Source organism: Vipera ursinii (genome assembly GCF_947247035.1).
Source record: "Vipera ursinii genome assembly, chromosome: 1".
NCBI classification, from domain to species: Eukaryota; Metazoa; Chordata; class Lepidosauria; order Squamata; family Viperidae; genus Vipera; species Vipera ursinii.
Window position 1 is genome coordinate 37138748 of NC_139512.1, and position 22563 is coordinate 37161310.

The 22563-nt window shown below is 35.4% G+C and overlaps 1 protein-coding gene across 5 annotated transcripts in view; it reads left to right on the forward strand.

Moving 5' to 3' along the window:
• Positions 1 to 22563, forward strand: part of BCL11B (BCL11 transcription factor B) — a 150571-nt gene that overhangs the window by 124216 nt on the left and 3792 nt on the right. For 4 of the 5 annotated variants that reach the window (XM_083349054.1, XM_083349056.1, XM_083349055.1 and 1 more), the window contains one exon: positions 14353 to 18359. In XM_083349054.1, the coding sequence (XP_083205180.1) occupies positions 14353 to 16364 (2012 nt within the window). In that variant the 3' untranslated portion in view covers positions 16365 to 18359. Of the gene's footprint in view, positions 1 to 14352; positions 18360 to 22563 lie in introns of those variants that run through there. The other variant, XM_083349057.1, reaches the window with a different exon arrangement.

Here is a 22563-nt window from a genome sequence, read left to right on the forward strand (position 1 = left end):
TGTATGTGAGAGCAATATCCACTGTAAGCACTCCAAGGGAAGCCTGCCAAAGCTGTATGTGAACAGCAGCCAAACAAAACACAGGCGCCTTTCCAGTGAAAACCAGCACACTTCTGCAAATAGAAGAAAAATTGACTTTCTGATTTGGAGTGTTTCTACAACTCAGAAGCAATGCTACAGAAATTGTTCTAAAAATAATTTCAAGGAGTAAATTTTTCCAAAGCTTTTGAAATGCTATTCTTTTATCATACCTTACAAGAGAGCAGGCATGTCAAACACAAGGCCCGGTGGCCAGATCCGGCCCACAAAGTGGTTCCATGTGGCCCACGAAGCCATCCTGGAAACAGTGAGGGAATGGCCCCCACTGCCTTGGCCCTGGCCCAGAGACCCTCCTTCTGCCAGAGACCCTCAGATCTGTCCCACTCCTGCCCAGGCCCCCATAGGCACCCTTGATGCGAACGATGTAGAGCTGGCCACACCCACCCAGTAGGCCATGCCCACCCTGGCCACACCCACCTGGCCCCCTGAGGGCAACTGCAATGCTGATGCGGCCCTCAATAAAATTGAGTTTGACACCCCTGGACTAGAGTAACATTAAAATAAATTAGCACAATTTTTAAAAAATACAGTATAGTGTACAGTGATATGGCTACATGTAAGGAGCAATATATAATATTTCTCCCACTTCCATTTTGAGGATTTTTTCCTTTTGATGCTGTAGCTACTTCATTCATGGTTGTTATTTCTATGGTATTATCAGTAAACTGAGTAACAGAGAAAAAATATTAGTATATAAAGAATAGGGAGCAAAATCATACAATTTTCCCATTGCCGTCTTCAAGACTTTAACAAACCTTTTTCATAAATCCAGCATGTCATTATTTATATTATTGGGTTGATTTGTCACCTATATTTCCAATTTGATTGTCAAAGCTTTAACCACTTTCTTTTGTATACCCAGAGCTCTTATATAGCAATCCATACTTTTTGTATTTCAACTTTGATTGTTTACTATTGTTTGTTTATTATTCTAAGTCTATTTAGAGACCTTGGAATGACAAGCTTGAAAAGCTACCTGGTGAATTTACTTTTCTTCATGAACAAAAGAAAAAATTCTAAGTTTAAGAATGTAAAGAATTAGAAATAAACAGCAAAAAGTTAAATAAGATTTTAGTCTAAGGAAGTTATAAACATACTTAAGATCCAGACAACTTTGAAACATTGAGACTTTTATTAAAACATATTGCAAATAGTTTAAATAAAATAAATGGCATGGTAACCAGAATGTTTTGTCTCTCTTAAGAAAAATCAGTAGTTTGAGATACAAGATTTCAGAAGTTTAGACACTAGAGGAGACTGAAGATTCCAAGCAGAATAAGAAAGAACAGGGTGAAAGATACAAGATGCTTTAACATTAGAAATATTCCAAGAAATTTTTGAAGAATGGGGCCAGACATTAGTAACTACTATATCAGAAATATCAGTAACAAAGTTTGTTTCTATACATAAACTATGTCCAAAAGACATCAAATCTGATGCAGAAATACTACAACCAGAAAGATTTACAAAATAGGGAATATAGTTAAAATGGCATTAAAATAAGTTCTGTAATGAACTCTACTTAATTTTGTCTTATTTCTGAATAAATAAAAATGGATTGTACAGGTGGTGATGTATAAATCTTGGTTAATAATGATATGCAGACTTTGAGATTATATAGACATCTTCATTAGGGAAATATGACAATTATTTGTTAGCCGTGTAGATTTTCTAAAATAGTTGTTTCCCAACCTCAAACTCCAATATTTTATTAGTGCTGTAGTAGCACTAACATAGTACAGCATGGTCCATGGACCGGTCCATGGACCAGGGGTTGGGACCCTTGCTCTAACTGTTATATCCCATATACGTGCAAATTGAGTGGCTGTGAATATAGTCAAGATTGAAGAACATGAGGTAGTTACATGAAAGCCAAATGAATATTGATAGCCTTTTGGTCAATAAAACAATACATATCAACCCAGTGAGCAAAATATAGACTTCAAAATGAAGCAACAAATACACTGAGATTAGGGCTGCTCATGTGTTGATAAACTGCAAAAAAAAGCTTCAGCTTTTTTTTCTAGTTCATGCAGAAGCCTGAAAAAACACAGCCTGCTTTAAAGTGTGGCAGAGAGGGGCTGTGGTTGCATAAGGGCCAAATACTTTGTTCCAAATCCTTGTTGAAGCAGGCAAAGCCTGATTGTGTATCTCAAACATACGTTGCTTAAGCAGCTGCTTCCAATGCCATGATTTTTGAAAGTGGGAAATTTTAGATCTAGTTTAAACATGAATTATTTAGAAATGTTTGAGAAGTGAAGTGTTCAGTATTGAATCTAATGATTGTAACTTTTTTTTCAAATAAGAGGACTTATAATTTTTTTTCCTGTTTACTTGTGTCCAAATCTTAGACCCCGCCTTGGACAAGTCCAGGTTTTTTTGTATTTCTTCAACTACTGTGTTCAGTTCTGGACACATACTGTAAGAGTTAGTCTGAGAAATAGTTTTCAAAAGTTTCAGAAAAGGGCAGCAAGGATAATAGAATCTAAGCACTGGGGAAAGAGATTGAAGAGGCTCCAGATATTTATTTAGTCTTGAGAGAAAAATGAATAGGGCAAATAGTAGCATTCTTCAAACATTTAAAAGGAAGTCACATAGAAGGTCAAGACCTAATCTGTCTCATTCCAGAGTGGAGAAAACAGAACAATTAATTTACTGTAATTCACAGAAATCAGGGTTGCACTGGTTGCCACGTTGCTTCTGGGTGCAATTTAAGGTACTAGTTATCACATCTAAAGCCCAGCTGGTTATTTAAGGGACAACCTATCTCCTGCAGTTTCTGTCTAGGTGGTAAGAGCTGACAGAAAGGGTGCACGTTGGGTCTCCTTGATCAAACTGTCATCTATCAAGATTGAGGTAGTGTGCCTTTTGTGTTACGATGCCTTGCTTCTGCAATGATGAAATCAGTAACAATAATATAGTTGGAAGGGACCTTTGAGGTCTTCTAATCCAACCCCCAGCTCATGTAGGAAACCCTATACCATTTCAGACAAATAGTTGTCCAGACATCTCCTTATGGCCTTCAGGAAGGCCTTTAAAGCATCGGTGTCCAATCTTTTTGTTTGCATGGGCTGCATTGAGTGAAGAGAAATTGTCTTGGGCTGCATATAAAAATAGTTAATATTAATGTGTTTGATCACATAGAATGTTAAAAGTTTACGATCTTGGATTGTATTACTAGCTGTCCAGGGGTGCATGCAGGCCCTGGGTTGGACATGTCTTTGTTAAAGATTTAGCTGTTCTCCCAGGTTGTGGGATAGGATGGATAGAACCTTACTTATTAGAGATAATTTATATTTTTTCTTTTTGTGTTGATGTTGTCTGGGCTGCCATTCTGTCATTTCTTGTATTGTATTTTTTATTTTTTATTGTATTTGTATTCTGTTTTTATTGTGAGCTACCCAAAGTCCCTCTGGAGTTGGGCAGCACCAAATTCAAAACAATAAACAAATAAACAAGTAAGTACACTTATAATATATAAGTACACTTATATATAGTAGAAATGGTATAAAGATGCAATGTTATAGCTCTTCATTATGTAGGCAATCTAGTTATATTGCCTTGGATTATTCCTTCCATTGATGATTGAAAATAAGTAAATTTATGAAATATTGAAATTCTAGTTCTAGCCACCTTGTCAGTATTACCAATACTGCACCATTCATATTCTCTATAGCCAGATCATCTTGATTTTAGGTATTTGATTCACAATATAATGCAACAGACCATGAAGGCTTGTATTAACAAGCAAGATTATGGAGTAATTAAGGTAATGGTTCCATCATGTGAGGATAAGAGTCACGTACCCTGCTTTATGTCTCTTGATATTCCACATACATAATATCCCACTGTTGTATTCTGCATCAGCTCCTTCAGAGTAATGAACACCTTGCTCACAATCAATAACATGGATTAGAATCCCCACTTCATACATTTGAAAGGTTAGCCTGGGAGGGTGACTCCACCATTTAACTATTCCACTTTATTTTGTGATTACATCAGGATGGTTAAGGAACAGCTAATCCATATTAAGTGACCTCACATATTTCATCCTTCGATTAGTATGCAAACAAATTATGTAGCAGAATGGGGGTGGGGGGAGAAAAATCATTAATTTTGCTTTGAATACTGGGTTTTCAGTTTGGGCTTACAATCAACTGGGCTTTGGGGTAAAGTTACCTCACGGCAACCAGTAATTTTTGAAGTAGGGGGATGGAGGTAGCAGAAAAGACTAATAATCATTGCTGCAGGTTTACAGTTTTCACTTTAATTACTACTGGGGAGAGGAGGAAGGAAGGTTTATTTTGAGACATCTATAGGTTGGCAGCTATGTCAAGCAACGGAAGCTGCAAAGCCAAGAACCCTGGCATTTTTGATAGTGACAGTGTTGCGAATATTGGTTGCATTGCAGTGTGACAGCATTTCCCCCTCTCTTCCTCTTTTGCATATGTTTTTCATGTGTTTGTATGTCACATGCACATATGGAATGGTGAGGGAAAGGGTTGTTTTGTGTTTTAACTCCAGATAGCACTTCCTCAGTTTGTGTGCATGTTCATCAGCATCCTAGCAGAGCAATTTTTCTAATTATATTGAGCAATCCACTTGAAATTCAGGAACATTGCAACTTTGAAATTGTAGCATTTTGACTGGTTAGAATGACCAAGCTTCCTTTTTCTCTCTTTTGCATCCCCCTCCCATTTCACAGTGAGCTAGTTGAAGGAAGCTGGCATTGTCGCAGAGTGAAAGCTCTGCAGAAGTGCCGCAGGTTTTTTCATATGGAAATGTGAAATAATGGGGTGATTAAATAGAGCTGTATATTAAAGTACATCTGACATTAGAATTAGCATAATGTGCTCTAGCCCTAGGCTGAGTACTTTATTTGCCATCTGCGTCGGACCAAAATCCCCTGGGGAAGCGCTAAAATATTCTGAATAAACTCAGCCCGAGTTCTTATTGAGAGTAAAATACCATTTGTGGCACGTCGTATTGATTCGTCTTAATTGCGGTGCAGAAAAGAACATTCAGTCGCCGATGACTTTTGTATTCTGTGACAAGTCAGCTGGAGTTATTCTAACACTGTAGTTGGTTAACCTGAACAGACTGTGGTGCTCAGAGTAGAAGAAATACCCTATCTTCAACCACATAAAGTGCAATATCATCCCATTTTACTTTGGGATTTTCAAGGCAAAAGCCTTAAAAATATACCCACAAAATTAACAAAGAAGCAAGTAGCTATTAGAAAATGTAGAGTATTTTTTAAATTAAACTTGAATTTTACCCTATTAATTTTCTATGATTATTTGAATAGCATTCTTTGAAGGGGTTGAAAAAATCGCTTATTTTTGATCATCCGTATTATAAATGATACTTCAAACAGTGCTGCTTATGTATTTTTTTTTGTTTTCTCACTTGAAATTCATATATCTTCCCATCATCATATTCAACATATAATGAGGCAAGAAAAAAATAGAACAATCTCTAAATATCGTGGAAATCTACAAAAGGATTTTTTATTCTGTAATTTTGTACCATTGTGAACCATTTAAATATTCACATTTCCCCAAAAACTCTAGGAGATTTTTATTACAAATTCAGATCAAGGGAATAACTCTTAACTTCAGAGACAAATGAGACAAATTTACAAGAGCATGTCTGCTGTTTTCTTGTGTTTTATAAATCTCTGCGGACCTGAACACTTTTGCTATAATGCCACTCTGAATAATATACATACATTACTACTTGTTTGTAGTGCTTCAATGAGTCCCCATTGTATTAGATAACCTATATAATTCAACATCCAGGCTCTCTATAACATCAATTATCTCCTCATACCTTAATGTACATTCTATTTTAAAAAAAAGATTTACAGCCTTTACAGTATTTTTTCTGCTTGAATGTGCAGATTTTGTGGATTTGAAGAATCCAGAGTAGTGACTTCATAATTGTTAAAGCAAAGAATTAAAACAAAAGTACATTCATTTACAGACTAGGAATAATCTAATATCCTCCAATGTATGTCACGTTAAAATATATTTCACCCATGTACAATCAAGGACATACATTATGTCAGATTGTTTTCTTATCTTTTGATGTCATTTTTTAAAAAATCACTTTTTTCACACAATGTGATTTACATCAAAACCCCCCCCCCTTAATATTACCATCCATTCTTTTGATTTTCAAACTATGGAATTATTCTGTTATTGAAATGGAATCCACTGCATGTTTACATTCAGAACATCTTTGTTCATTGTTTAATTCAGAGTTACTGAAGAAGAAGCATTGTAAACATTTAGAAGTCCAGTAAAGGACTGACAGCAAGGAAGCTGGATTGTCTCCAGTGTAAACTCTTCCTTCTGTTTTGGTCTAGGGCAGAATGGCCTGCTCTGACTCTGATTTAATTTAGTAACAAATAGTGAGAGAAAGAGAGAACAATTTCAATAGTGGTAAAATATTTTTCCAATCCAGCTCTTACAAGTGAAATAGTGTTATTGAGAAGTCATCCTCTAATAGTGATCATAGTATAAATAATGTCTTCTCCCACAAGTTTGTTATTTATTAAAAATACAAGTAGTCCTTGAGTTATGACCACAAATGGGACCAGAACTTCCATTGCTAAGCAAAGCAATTATTAAATGTACCCTGCCCAATTTTAAACCTTTTTTGCCACAGTTGTTAAGAGAGTTACCCCAGTTAAATTGTATGGTCATTAATCAAATCTGGCTTCTCTTATTGACTTTGCTTGCCAAAAGCCAGCTGGGAAGGTCATAAATTGAGTTCACATGATTCCCAGAATCCTGTAATTGTCATAAAGATATGCCAGTTTCCAAGTGTCCAAATTTTGATCACATGACCATAGGGATGCTACATCGGTGGTAAGTGTGAGGACCAGTCACTTTTGTCATAACTTCAAATGATTGCTGACTGAATCGTTGTAAGTTGAAGACTGCATGTGTGCCAAAATCAGTCACTTAATTCTATGAAATCACCCCACCTATGGGCAACTCTTACTTTGGTTTCATTTCCTATACATTTCTGTATTGATGAGATCAGTTAAAAAGCTGTTGAATATAACCCCATCTTCTGTACTTCTGTGTTTTGTGTGTGCATAGCTTTGAGTCAGTGTTGACTTCTGATGGCTGCCTGGACTAGTATGTGCAGTTTTCTTGGCAGTTTTTTCAGAAGTGGTTTGCCACTGCCTACTTCCTAGTGTGATAGAGAACTGACCCAAGGTCACCCAGCTGGCTTCATACCTAAAGCAAGGACTACAATGCACAATATCCCAATTTCTAGCCTGATGTCTTATCCACTACACCAAATTACCTGTCATATTCTTTTTAATATTTTCCAAATCAGATGCTTAGATTTACCAATATTTTTTTCCATTACAAATCTTGATTCCACATTTTTCCTTGTTTTTTATGATGTCTGATGTTGATTTGTAAAAAAAATCCTTTGATGTTTTCTTAAAAGTTAAGATTTTGTGGTGTATTTCTTTCAGCCATGCATACAGATTACACTCTAAATTCAAGTGTATTTGTAACTAGGTTATTTTTTTATTTATTTCATAACAACTTTAATTAAAATATAAAATATAATGCTAAAACAGAAAATTTACAAATTTGAAAAGTGATATAGTGAGACACAGTTCTACTGATTCCTGTTTTAAAATTCTACTGATTGCTATTTTAAAATTCTAAAGCAAGTGAAACTAAAACAGGTAAAATTATTGAATTAAAATGCTACAATAGGAAGCACTGTTACATTATTCTTTCTGTTATAATTAGCGTACATACATTTGTAAAAATATAATTAGCTTATATACATTTGTAAAAATATAATTAGCTTATATACATTTGTAAAAATATATTAACTATTGTGTTTTATTTTTATGAAACCTAAGCAACAGAAGCAGATTCCCCTTATTTATGCTTCTTTGACTACCAAATAGCATATTTTTCACCAAATACCTACAAACGTTACAACTGTAGAATATAAAAGCTTTGAAAATTCCTGTTTAAGCCTTTACATTTGGAAATAGATCAGGAGAATTCTACATGATGCATATTGCATCATAATGCTTGCTCATAATCAGCCCTTTTGTTGGTTGAAGTATATTCACAATGTTAATATTCTACTTTCTTGTCCAGTAGACATTTTGTCTATTGAATAAAAAATGTAGCCAGACCTGGTTTAGAATCCAAATATATAATTAGTAATAATTTTTATACATAATATGTTAAATCTTACATAAGGTTATAACTCTTCACTTTAAAGAACCACAGATTTAAATGAAACTTAGGAGAAAAAGTAGCCACATAGTTTAAATTGAGTTTGAAGCCATATTGCTTTTTTGTTTATGTTAATCCTGTAAAACAATTAGTGTTAACACCATAGCAACCAGGAACTAAATCCCCCAAATTCTTTATCTTTAATATAAACAGATCTTTGTCTGCAAGAGTTTGATTGCTTGGGTATAGTGGAGACAGGTTGAATCAGAATGGAACGATGACTAGCAAGGACTTAAACCAGAATAAAGCAAGAACTAGCAGCTCCCTGCCCCTCCAACATCAAAAAAGGTTGTACAAGGTAGAAATTAAAGATACTTCAAAAGAAGGAATTTGTCCAGCATTCTTTGTTGAGTGTCCATTGGGAAAACTTTTTGTCCAACCCAAGGCAAAACCACAGCAAGAAACAGAGCTGTTTGGGGAAGCCCTGTCTTGAGCTGTGGATGTGCTTTGCTTTGCTTGCTTACCTTTTAATGCATACAGGTTTTGCACATAATGCCAGCCATCACAGAATAAGGAAGAGAACAATTATTTTCAGAATAAAACATATATTTCAAAATAGGGTGGGTTCAGCAAATGTACAAACTAATTACTTGTATAGGTTTAAGCTATGGGATACTCAAGAATCATTATTTAATCTAATGAAATACATTTGTTAGAAGTCTAAGTGGTTACCAAATCATTGATAATACTTATATACCAAAAGTGAATTGTGTGTAAAAATGATTTCGAATAAGGAGTTGATGTGGGCTAACTGAAGAAATTATTGTATTTTAAAATTAATTTTATTTTCCTTGCAAGGAAAAAAAATACATGAATAGTCATGTATTATTCTGTTAACATAGCACATATGATCATGTATTATACAGTTAATTTGTTTACATTTAAGTAAGTTTGCATAATATTAGAAATAAAAATGATGAAAAATCAAATATAGAATAATTTATCTATTTGGTAAATAATCTTACTGTTGACACTGCTGGTATTAGAATGCTTGTTTAAAAATGAGAAGAGAGGTAATTTTTTAAGGTAATTGATGGAGGACAGAGGACTTTTTTCAAAGCTAAGTGCACACAATAACCATTTCCTTTGTCCTTTTGTTTTAATACTACTAGTATGTAATTCAAAATGATTTGACCATCCGTAAAACTAATGCATCTGAGATAATTAGCTTATGATAACCAGTATGGTGTAGTCGTTAAGGGGTCCCCAGTTCAAGATCAGACTCTGCCATGGAAGCTTATTCTCTTTTAATCCAATTTATCTAACAGGATTGTTGAAGGAAAAAATTGGAGGAGAAACTATTGTATAGGCCACCTTAAGCTTCTGGAAGAAATAAATGATATAAATGATAATAAGATTTATTCAAAAGGGTATCATAATAGCACAAGACTATATCTTTTGAATTGGTGTGACATCATCCTAAGCAATTAATTAAATGTCCTGTTTTTTTCCTGAAAACAATACACATTTGTCAAATATACATAATCAGATATTTTGATCAATAAATCAAAATTCTAATTCTATAGAAATCTGATTTATAGAAGCAAAAAACCTTAAAATATGATGAATTTGATTTTTAGAAATTAAAAAAAATTATCCATTGTTATTGATGGAATTAAATTGATAAGCACATCCAATATATCCAGAGGATTTAATCTAACCTTCCACTTGTAATTTTCTAGTAACCCATTTTGTAGAATTATATTGGAACTCTAACCCTTCTTGAAAATGGCCTTCAGAAGTGTTGCTGATTAAATATGAGATAATAGACCTCATGCTGTTCCTGTTTAGTCCTACTTGCTATTGTAACCAAATTCTGAATCAAAATAACATCAACAGTAAGCTTAGGATTTGTAATGTCAGTCCTGCATAGCACTTCATATATGATTGTGTTATTTTGTGGTCACTTGTAGATGGACTTTATTATGCGTTCCAAAATACAAGCATTATTGTTACTAGAGTTACTGTACCAAAGATGCCTTTTCACAAGGCAACTGGATTTTGTTTGAAGATGTTTTGCTTCTCATCCAAAAAGCTTCTTCAGTTCTGACTGGATGGTGGGGAATGGAAGGGAAGTCAGAGCTGAAGAAGCTTCTTGGATGAGAAGCGAAATGTCTTCAAAGAAAAACAAGAAAGCCCAATTGCCTTGTGAAAAAACACCTTAACTATGACCTGGATGACTGCGAATCTCCATAGATATAAAGTTATGTAGTATTATTATGGTGTATCTATCTACTTGTAGGGGGAATACTGCAGTTTTCACAGTCTGAATGCAGATGGAAATGACAAAGGAATGGTTTTTTGTGAATTATAATGATGTTCTTAATTATTTAAACAGATTTATTGTAAAAGCAATAAAAAAGAAATAAGCTTGAACAAAGCAAGGAAGCAGAAAGAAGTATAAATTGAATTTTATTCAACTTTACATGTTGGAGAACTGCATTTTTCTCATGGCCATATGCCAGAAGTTGAGCACTCTATACTGGGGACAGGAAATATCCTGTATTCAGGTAGCACACTTCTGCTCACAATATAGAACCTTATGTATACCATTGGTATACAAGAGGAAACTATCAGTCATTCAGGAACACCAAAGTGTGGAGAAATGAGCACCTTAAGGTTAGCAATATTGATCATATTCAGCGGACCCAGAATGCTAAAAGTGTGAAAGGTTAGGAAAATAGATAAATGAAGGAAAAGAATGGAATACCCCTTTAAGACCAACTGACTAGAACACGGGTGTCAAACTCACCACATCACGTGACGTGCTGTGACATGTCGTGACTCTTTTTGCATTGCCGGCAATGGGGTGGGCGCGGCTTTGGTATAATGAAACCGGCCCACAGGCCGGCAGTTTGACACCCCTGGACTAGAACATTGCCCTCCACACCATAACATTTATTTCACCCTTAGTAACAATAAAGAGTGTGACTCAAATGCCTTTTCCCCACTTATGTATAATATGCAAAGCCAAGCTAAGACAACTTAGATACACAGTGAAACTAACCTTACGGCACATTTTTTCCAAAGCAGGCAATGTGCATCAACTATAGCAATCACTTTACAGCGCTATCTGACCATCTTGAGTATTTTAAAACTACTTGGCAAGTTTTAAGCATATAAAAATATTCGGAGTGGATCTTCAAAGTCTTTTTGACGTTGTTCTGATCTTAAAAGTGAGCATTTACACTGCTTAGGGCAATTTTGAGGCATGATAACCATGAAGTGATAATATGGAAATGAACATTTTATTTATTTATTTATAATAGAACTTCATATAAAATAAAGGGGAAATCTTAAGGAGAGCATTTGAGGGTTGTGAAAAGTGAAGCAGGCAGAAAAAGAAGAAGGGGGGAAAAAAAACCCAGAAATGAATCTGTCAACCTTAGTAGTTGGGGAGCTTTAGTCAGTCTCTTAGCATTGTGAACAGGGGTTGCTGAACAAAAAACATTTAGGGCAATAGATATGAAGTGAAAGAAGGCCTATTTTTATCTCCATTAAATTTTCATACCAATATCTTTATGTCAGGGACACAGATTAATAAGTGGGGTTTGAAAGGGAAGCAGGAAGCAGAAGTGAAATAGATTAATTTTCTCTTGCCTTTCAAAATGGTGAATTTTTTTTTTGTAATAAGCTTTTCCCCCCCTCTACATACATATGTTAGTTTTTCAAACAGCGTGTGATCTGGGTTCATAAAACGCTAATACATAATCAAGTCCTACTCTTTGGTTCTCTCCTCTAGCCATATGTAGAAAAAAAAATGGTGCATTTTTAATGTACAGTAAATATATGGTTTAAATTTTTTTTTTCAGCCACAGGAAACAAATGCCAATGGCTAGGGCTGGGCAATTGCTATTTTGAAACTCTTTTTATTGGATTGACCTTAGACTGTCTTTTAATTATGACAGCTATTTTTCAGGAACATCCCTTGTAGCTGATAGCAAATTCTTTTGGTGATTTAAAAAATGGAAGACTCACTTGGCCATGAGTATTCAACCAATATTTCTAGGGGCCAGTTGAAGAGTATCTTTTCATTCAGGGCTTCTGCTTTCCTTTTCTCTACCCACACCTCAATTTTAATTAAGATCACTTTACAGTGCTTTAGTTTATTGTATAATTTTTATTTGTAAATTGCTCCAAGTCATATTTGCATAAAAAGTGGTATAAATTATTATTGATAAATAAAAAATAATTAGTTGCATAAAATCAGTTTAAGGAAGTGGAACATTCATTCTTTTGAAGCTATATCGCTTTATAAGATTGTGTACCTCATTTGCTGTTAGATCACATTTCAAAAGAAGGATTTGTTAAAATTCATTTATGGGTAAGCTGAGGCAAAATGTATTGTTCAAATAGCTTTTTGACAGAATATACTATAAATTTTAACATACCTCTGTGATTTCTATCACTTTTTATGCTACCATTGTGTTTTTAAGAAGCATTAATGGTCTAGATTTTTTTTCACATTTAGTTTGAAGAAAGAAATATTTAACTGAGTAATAATAATAATAATAGAAGCACTGACTGTTGAATCAACCTCAGAATTGGCATAAAACACCTTCTCTCTGTCAAATGCCTCAACTGCTAGGATTAAGAGGCCTTTCTTACATTTTGGACTATAACATCAATTTTAATTGCTTTTAGAAAGCTATAGTTGAAATTCATATTGTTCCAAAGCTCTACCATACATTTGGAAATACCAGTGTTGCCCACTATTAAAATTGGGGGGAAGGGGGAATGAGAGTATTATATTCTCAAGGCATGAATATCCCTCCACCTATTTGTTATTTCTTAGTACACTTTAACTCTTAATGTAGCCAACACTTTGGGAGGTAGTAGCATCTGTGTGCTTAAATTACCTGGTTTACTTACTGATTAGCTTCTCTCCCAGCCTGTATATAAGAGTAAGACAGTTTCCTGTTTCAGTCATGAACTGGCTCACATTCATTTATTCTGTCTTGTCATATTCAGGGCAAGTACCCATGATCAAAATAATTAAATGTCAGGGCCCATGTACCATTGGCAGTTAGTATGTCTGATCATATTGCCATGTTTCTTTTTTACGGTATGTATGTATTATGTTCTAGCATAAGTCGGGAAAGAGGAAGATCAACATGATATTCTCCTGGTCCATCACTCCTATTGTTGCTGGGAATAAAAAAAAAATAAGATTAGAAAATGTTAATTTTTTTCTGCATGAAACAGCTGCTTTGAAAAATCAAGGTGGAATACCTAGGAATTTCTCTGAATTAGAGCTTCACAATGGAGGAATTCACATTTTAGATAATGATAACAAATCCTGCCCTTTGTGTCCAGTATTCCCTTTTATAATTTGTAAAATCATGAGTGTTGAGTTATAGGTTGCCTATGCTGCCTTTGAGAAAACCTTCTAGGAACTTTCAAACCTTTCTTCTGGCTATTTCAAGGAAAAAGAAGGATATTTAGAAAGGCAAATAAATTGCTAATGTTTTCCTATAAATAATGGGTATGATTGTTACATTAAACACAATTCAAATGCAGTTCTAAAAGCTGTTACTATTCAGTTATTATAGTAGCTTAAACATCAGCATGTTCAAAGCTTTTGATAAAAGGAAAGATGGAATACTTGAACACAAGATTAATTTTTCAGATTTAGACATGATTCTAACATTCAGTTTTTGCTAGATGCTCAATGTGATTGAGTAGAACCTTGGATTGCAATATGGAGAAATGTAAGTTGGTTTCTTCTAAGTTGGCATTAAAACTTTAAAGAATGTTTCTGCTATAAGTTAGGACCGAAATTACTGGTTTAGGATGAATATGGATTTTAGGCAGGTACAGGTTATGTTAAACAAGAACAGATGCCCCTTCTTTATTAAATATATTTACACTATAACTGTTGGGGGTAAAGTTTATTTACAGTCCCCTAGGTTACTTTTCTAATTATTCTCCCTTTTTCTCTATCCCTTCTTTTTCTCAACAGGTAAAGATGAGCCTTCAAGCTATATTTGCACAACATGCAAGCACCCTTTTAATAGCGCTTGGTTCTTGCTTCAGCATGCCCAGAATACACATGGATTCCGCATCTACTTGGAAACTAGCCCTTCAAACAGCTCCCTTACTCCACGCATCACCATCCCTCCTCCTCTGGGACCCGAGACTGTTGCACAGTCCCCGCTGATGAATTTCCTAGGTGACAATAACCCTTTTAGTCTCTTACGAATGACAGGTCCCATCCTGCGTGATCATCCTGGCTTTGGTGAAGGTCGGCTTCCTAATACACCTCCCCTCTTCAGTCCGCCACCTCGTCATCATCTGGATCCACATCGCCTTAGTGCCGAAGAAATGGGGTTAGTTGCCCAGCATCCTAGTGCCTTTGACAGAGTCATGCGTTTAAACCCCATGGCAATTGAGTCGCCAGCGATGGATTTCTCCAGAAGGCTTCGAGAACTGGCAGGAAACAATGCCACCCCGCCACCAGTCTCGCCTAGTCGCAGCAACCCTATGCATCGCTTATTGAATCCTTTCCAGCCAAGCCCTAAATCTCCTTTTCTGAACACCCCTCCATTGCCACCAATGCCTCCAAGCAGCACTACGCCTCCTCAGCCTCAGGCAAAGAGTAAGTCCTGTGAATTTTGTGGAAAAACCTTCAAGTTTCAGAGCAATCTCATTGTCCACCGGCGCAGTCACACAGGAGAGAAGCCCTATAAATGCCAACTCTGTGACCATGCTTGTTCCCAAGCCAGCAAGTTAAAACGCCATATGAAAACACATATGCACAAAGCTGGATCCATGACAGGGAGGTCTGATGATGGATTATCTGCTACAAGTTCCCCAGAGCCTGGCACAAGTGAACTTACTGGGGAGGGACTCAAGTCTAGTGAGGCAGATTTCAGGAATGAGAGTGATCCTTCTCTAGGCCATGACAATGAAGAAGAGGAGGAGGAAGAGGAGGAGGAAGAGGAGCTGGAAAATGAAAGTCGACCTGAGTCGAGCTTTAGCATGGATTCAGAACTAAGCCGTAACCGAGAGAATGGTTCCAAATCGCTGCCAGATGAAAAATCCCTTGTCCTAGGAAAAGTGATAGAGAATGTAAGCCTCGGTACTATCCAGCAATACAGTGACATGTTGGCTGAAAAGCAGAAAAGAGGTGGCTTTATGAAAAGGTCTTCAGATCAGCGAGATCTGTGTCCTCGAGACCTTTGCCAGAGAGACACAGGTGATGAAGACTCAGTAGCTGGAGAACTTGACCGCACTGAGGAAGGGACAGTGAATGGGAGAAACTTTGGGCCAGGTGAACCCTTCCCAGGACTATTCCCTCGTAAGCCCACCCCTATCACAAGCCCCAATTTAAATAACTCCTCCAAAAGAATAAAGATAGAAAAAGATTTGGACTTGCCACCAGCAACAATAATACCTTCTGAAAATGTTTACTCTCAGTGGCTGGTAGGATACGCAGCATCAAGGCACTTCATGAAGGATCCATTTCTAGGATTCACAGACTCCCGACAATCCCCCTTTGCAACATCTTCTGAGCATTCCTCAGAGAATGGAAGCCTGCGTTTCTCTACTCCACCAGGTGATATGCTGGATGGTGGTCTCTCAGGGCGCAGTGGAACGGCGAGTGGAGGCAGCACCCCCCATATCAGTGGACCTGGTCCTGGTCGACCCAGTTCAAAGGAAGGACGGCGGAGTGACACGTGTGAATACTGTGGCAAGGTCTTTAAGAACTGCAGTAACTTAACGGTGCATCGCCGGAGCCACACAGGAGAGCGGCCTTACAAATGTGAGCTCTGCAACTATGCATGTGCCCAGAGCAGTAAGCTGACACGTCATATGAAAACGCATGGCCAGATAGGGAAGGAGGTCTACCGCTGCGACATTTGCCAGATGCCCTTCAGTGTTTACAGCACCCTGGAGAAACACATGAAAAAGTGGCATGGCGAACACTTGCTGACAAATGATGTAAAAATTGAGCAGGCAGAAAGAAGTTAAGCCCCCCTCCCCCAACTGGGTTAAAAGCAGGGGTCTAGGTAACATTTAAGTTGTACAGTTTAACTATTGCCAATTGAGAAAAGCTGACCTAACTTGCCTCCATAAACATATCTTAGTATAACTATGGCAGGTGCCAGAATTTGGCACTTAAATATAATCTGTGTCTACAAAGTTCTATTAAACCTTAGGATTGGTTAAGGCAGTAAAAATTGTGAAGCCTTTTAACTGTGCAATAATTTCTGTATTTATTGGGTTTTTTTGTTTATGTTTTGGCATGTGCAGGTACTTTTTTAATACTTTTTTTTGTTTTAGATTTCCTTTGAAATTTTGTTGGGTATCCCATTCTAGTTTTCCCCAATAGTAACCTGAGATTCTTTGCATTACAAGGGGAGATGCATATCAATTTAAATTATAATTTTAGAGGGCCGCAGCTTTGTTGAATCTTACGCTGAGTGTGTGTAATTTCTTGTGAAGAAGCCAACATTTTATGTTTTTGTTGTTGTCCTTTAAAAAGAAAAAAAATATCATTGGAGAATTAGGAAATATTAAATAGTGTCGCGGATAACAATCTTAAAATTTTAGCACTTTCTTTTGGATTTGGATTTAAAAATTAGCACTGATGATGCCACTTAAAATAGAGGCCTTTATTTAAAATATTATTTTTAACAGATTCTAAAATAAACATTTTGAGATAAAAAAAATGGGCACCAAATTTTCTAAAGGCAGCTATAATAACAAAAGCAATAGCAAAATTTGTGCATTATTTTTAAGGAATTTGTTTAAATGCCTTATCCGTTTTCTTTTCTGCCACTTCTGTTACACAGTTCATTAAATAAGGAGAAACTGAGAGTTCTGAGAGATTCATTGAAAATCTTAGGAAGCAAAACAAAGAAAGCTTGATGTTTTGTTTTTCCAAGCATGCTGCTTATCTTTGTTCACATTACACATTATGCACATGGTAATTTTTACTTGATAACCTGAATATGTACATTTACAGTAACTGACCATTCCATACCAATATGCAGCAAAAGACTAGCGAGTGTTTTAACTGAAGAGTAGTTTAATTAGTAAACGTGTGAGTATATGTGTGCATCAAGAAATGCATACACAATATACAATATGAGTAAAATGATATTTTGATTATGCCATTCACTGAAAAACCAATCAGGTTAAATCTGCATAAATTTGCTTAGGAGTAAACAAAACCTCTGAAGAAAAATTTACGTTTTTTGTTATAGAATATGTACAGTAGGCGTTCATTTTAGAGGAATCATTCCATGTGTGTGAAATGAAAGGGTACATTGTGCATGCTCTGTGTGCAAAAAGTTCCCAGTTCATTTTTTGACATCCTCAGGTTGGGCTGGGAAACATCCATTTCTGAAATTCTGCAAAGTGTTGTTCATATGGGCAATGCCAAACTGGACAGATTCAGTAGAAATCAGACAGTATATTGTAATTGTTAGGGGAAAATGCTTTTTCTTATATGATGTTTACTATTGGCATTTTATAATTGTATTAGTTGACTAACAAAAAAGTTGCCCAATTAATCATAGATTTCTTTATTTACTTATGGTACAATTGTACTGTATGCTGAGAATATTGTTCTGAGAGTAAGCCCTGTTAAAGATTGTGAATATGCTTTTTAAAGCTGATTAATCAATTAAAGACTGCGGCTCTAAATCTTAAATCATTGTCATACCAGGAACTTTTCCTAAATGTTGTCCTGATTAAATAAGTATTATTTAATTATAAAATAGGTTAATCCTTTTTCTCTAGTTTCTTCTAATATTTTTTGAAAGGAAATTTCACACAATTTTAACACTTTGCAGCCTCCAATGCAAAAAAATTGGATGCCAGCTAATTAGCTGATGTAATAACATGTACTTTAAACAAGATGGATAATAAACAGAATTTTAAAGATGTACTTATATCACTGGAAAACTAGACATTTCATTTGATATGTAATATGCCATGCTAGTAACTGAATAAAGAATAAACCATATCAGTTGTATAATCCAGCTCTTTCCCTAAGGATTAGTTTTTGGGGCCAGTATTTTTAAATGCATTCATAAATGTTTAAAATTAGGACTGAGCAACCAGTGGCCAATTTGCTTGATGACATTTCATTATTTTAGGGGGTTAAAACAACGGATTGCAAAGAGCTCTAATAGAGCTTTTTTCAAACTGCATAACTGGGCATTAAGATGGTCATTGCAGTTCAGAACAAAAAGTATATTATGTACGTTATATTCCTAATTTCATAAGTTTTTTTATGGAATGTAGCTGGCACATATACACTCAGAAAATGGATTTTACAAATAGTGATAGTTAGCTTAAAGATAACATTGAGACCGTGTACAATTCTTTTAAAAACAATAACAGCAAAAGTGTTACCCCACAGTAGGGATCATTAGGAAAGGAATAAAAATAAATTAATTTCCTGATACTGTAATATCTTCATAAAGATACATACAATAGTTATCTTCATTATGTGATCACGCTCAGATATCTATCTATGTTTCTGGTCACAGCATCTCATAAAAACATACTGGAAAATGCATGAAAAGCAACAAAATTATCAAGGGGCAAAAGCAATTGCTTTGTGAGGAAACATTACGTCTGGGACTTTTTAGCTTAGATAAAAGCAAGTAGCTTGGGAGAAAACAAACATGTATAAAATTATGTCTACTGTGGAGAAGCTTTTCTTTCAGTTATTAGAATCAGGATTATCCGGCAAAGTAGAATGTTGTGAGATTCAGTATAAATTAAATCTGCTGTTACTATAATGATTTTTCCTCCCTTCTAATTTTTATGCCAAGTGATTTAGATATTTGGCGTATGATTTCTTTATCCATGAATAGTAGACACGATGGCCTTACATTGTTTCCTGAATCAAAGATGGTATGTTTCAAAACACCAGTTATTGGGGAACATAAGATGTGCCATGAGAGGTTCATGTTTTAAAAATAAGATTCCCAACGATAGCTAGTTGTGCCGTTGAAGAAGAGAGAGCAGGACTAGTCAGGACTTTTCAGTATTATCCTTCTTATGTGATTTAATTTATTACTTTTTTCTATAATTGAGTAAAATCATATTTGGAATGCAGTAATAAGGGACTGCCAATATCATTAGAGCACTCTGAATCCCTGGGTATAGGAAAAACAGAAGTATATGCCCTAGATGATTTCAAAACATATATCTCCAGAACATGAAAATAATATTCAGTTTAATTTTAGGAACAACAGTTCTTTACCTGTTTGAAAGATGGCAATTTTGCTTCCTTCAGTTACTGTTCCAAGAACTTCATCATCCAGAGTCACAGGTTTGACATGGGCAGCTATACAAATTGATTGAATGAATAATTGAATGAATAAATCAGAGGTCTTCAAACTTGGCCCTTTTATGACTTGTGGATTTCAGCTCCCAGAATTCCTCAGCCAGCATGCCAAGGGCCAAGTTTGAAGACCCCTGGAATAAATACATACATCTCCAAACTCAATTCTCAGTATTACTGTAAATTACACAGAGATGCGATGGGTCGGACACGACTTTGCAACTAACAACAACACAGAGATTTACAGCTTCATTGTAGGATCCTTTAATTTCTCTTCTGACATTATCCTCTATGTTACCATAATTGTATGGAGTACAAGCAGGGTTATGGCGGGTGTTCTCACGAGAATCTAGCGTTCTCATGAGATCAGCTGCAGCCTTCTTTAGTCTCCTAAGGTAATGCTTAAATTGGGCTCATATTTAAAGTTCATCTCTCTTTCAAATGGCCAACTTAAAAGAACAACTGAATAAACAGTAAGATTATATGTCTCCCTAACTTTGCCTAGTATTTAACAGATACCAACCAGCATAACATCCAACACCCTAATAGTTGCCTTAGAAACAGCCTACCACCCACATATGGTAGTTCACTAAAGGCTTCCTGTTTTGGCTGCTTGCTGGAGATACAGAAGCAAAGATTTTTGAGTACCTGGCAGGCCCCTATATTGCTGGTGATTTGTAGTCAGCTTGTACAGATTTCTAACTAATGGCATGCTGAAGCCAATACATAAGGCTGCTAATCATCACAGTTAAACTCTCATGGGAACACATGTAAGAATATTAGACCCTGATATTAGAATGTAAACAGCATTTTCTTTTTAAAAAGTTGCTCTTGTATGATCACATAAAACATGATGCAACTCTTCAGACAATCTTCATAGCTTTTAAATTAGTTCAAGATGAGAGTAGACACAAGGCAGATATTGCTCCCAAAATTAATGAAAGTTTAACTTTTGATAGGCCCACAGGTATATTTGCACTGGCTTATGTGGCCAGCCAGGTTTACATTAAACACAGCAATGTTTTTATAGTTGCTATGGCTGTTTAATCAAAATGTTTCTTAATGTGTGGGGCAAGTGGAAATATTAAAACTCCTAAAGGAGCTTCTAAAAGTGTTTGAAAAAAGTAAAAAAGAAAACACGTTAATATAGCAGCATGCAACTTAAGTCTGAAAGTAAACCTTTTAGTTGGACCTCAGTAGCAAACTCATACCCAACAATAATAGACATAATAGGTACAGCAACTATTATATAAGGACCAATTGTAAACTGATGAGGCATTTTTTCATTGACAAAATATTCTCATGTAATGCACAATTATGTTATTGTAGGGAAAATAGGTCAACAACCAGTCTTAGGAGGGTGCCATTTAAACAACTTGTAAGCATTAATTTTTTTAAGGTTTTAAATTTTGCAGCCTTTCAAATGGTATTGAAATGAAAGGTGCTTGATTTCACTAAACTGTTTGTGTTTGAAATTGCAGATCTGAGTCCTTTAACAAAATGTAGAATGCAATTTCTTGATAAATTCTGAATTTATACAGTTATACAAAGCTCTTCTTAATATCTGAAATTAAAACTTTCTTAAGAACTCTGCCATTTTAAATAAGATGCTTTGGACTTATGCATTTTTTAATTTAGCATTTTTAAAACATACACTGTTTTTGTACATTTGTTTTGCTAAAAACATTTCAGTCCCATTTTACACATTGCATAGTTATTGGAGATACTTCATTTATATTAAATATTTTTTCCAATTAAATTGTAAATGGTAAATAGAGGTTCTTTCATTGGGAATTGCTGAAATGTTCCCTGAATTTTACTGAAGTCACCAGTTGCTTCACTGTTACTTCTGTTTGAATATTTTATTGAAAACCCTTTTAATTCGGAACCTTCACTTGGTAAATAACATTGATTTAAAGAAGAAAATATATTGTAGTGTTTATTCACTTGCTTTGCTTTTCTGTTTCTAGTTCCATGGTTCTTCTGAGGGAAGCATGGACAGTGGCTAGAAGAGATACAAGCTCTTCTTCATTTTCTTCTCCTCAACTTGAGTATTTTGACTGAGAGCAAAGCCTAATTTCTTTAACTGACATGTTAATTGATCAAATGTGGAACAATATGCTTTCCCTTATTTACAAAGGTCCTTTCATCCTGACATATAATACTTCTTGCAAGTTATTATAGCTCTAATTCTTTGCTGTTCTTTTAGCCTTTCAGACCAGAACAGGTGCCCTCAGATGAAATGTTAATCTTTATCTGTTTGTGTATGTATGTGTGCTTTTGATGTAGTGGTTAAGTCAGAAACCAGTTAGAAACAAGGAGAGTGTGAGTTCTAGTCACACTTTAAACACAAAGTCGGCTGAGTTATCTCGACTAGTCACTTTCTTTCAACCCTAGGAAGGAGACAGTGGCAAATCACTTATGAGAAACTTTGCCAAGAAAACTTGCAGGCAGTCTCCAAGAATCGGACATGATTGGATGGAAGGAAAAACAAAACACACGTGAACACATATCCATATACAAATCTTCATAACCTAAGACTTTCTAGGTAATAATTTGAAAACCCCTGATATAGTTAGTATACATTATTATAAAATTTACATTTTGATTCTGTTGACCCGCACTTTAAAGCTATTTTTTTTGTTTATTTGTTTGCATTGAAGACCAGTGGCTTCTAAACAAGAAATTACAACATTTTTGTCTTTGCTTGGCCCAGAGATGGGTGAAATTATTAAAGGGGGGACATCTGAGATTAAGTGTCAGTGTTGCTAAGCATGGCATTCACAATACTGGCACTATAAAAAACTAATAATTTATTGGACAGTTTTTCTACTGCCATATCAATTTGATGTGAGTGCCTTGAAA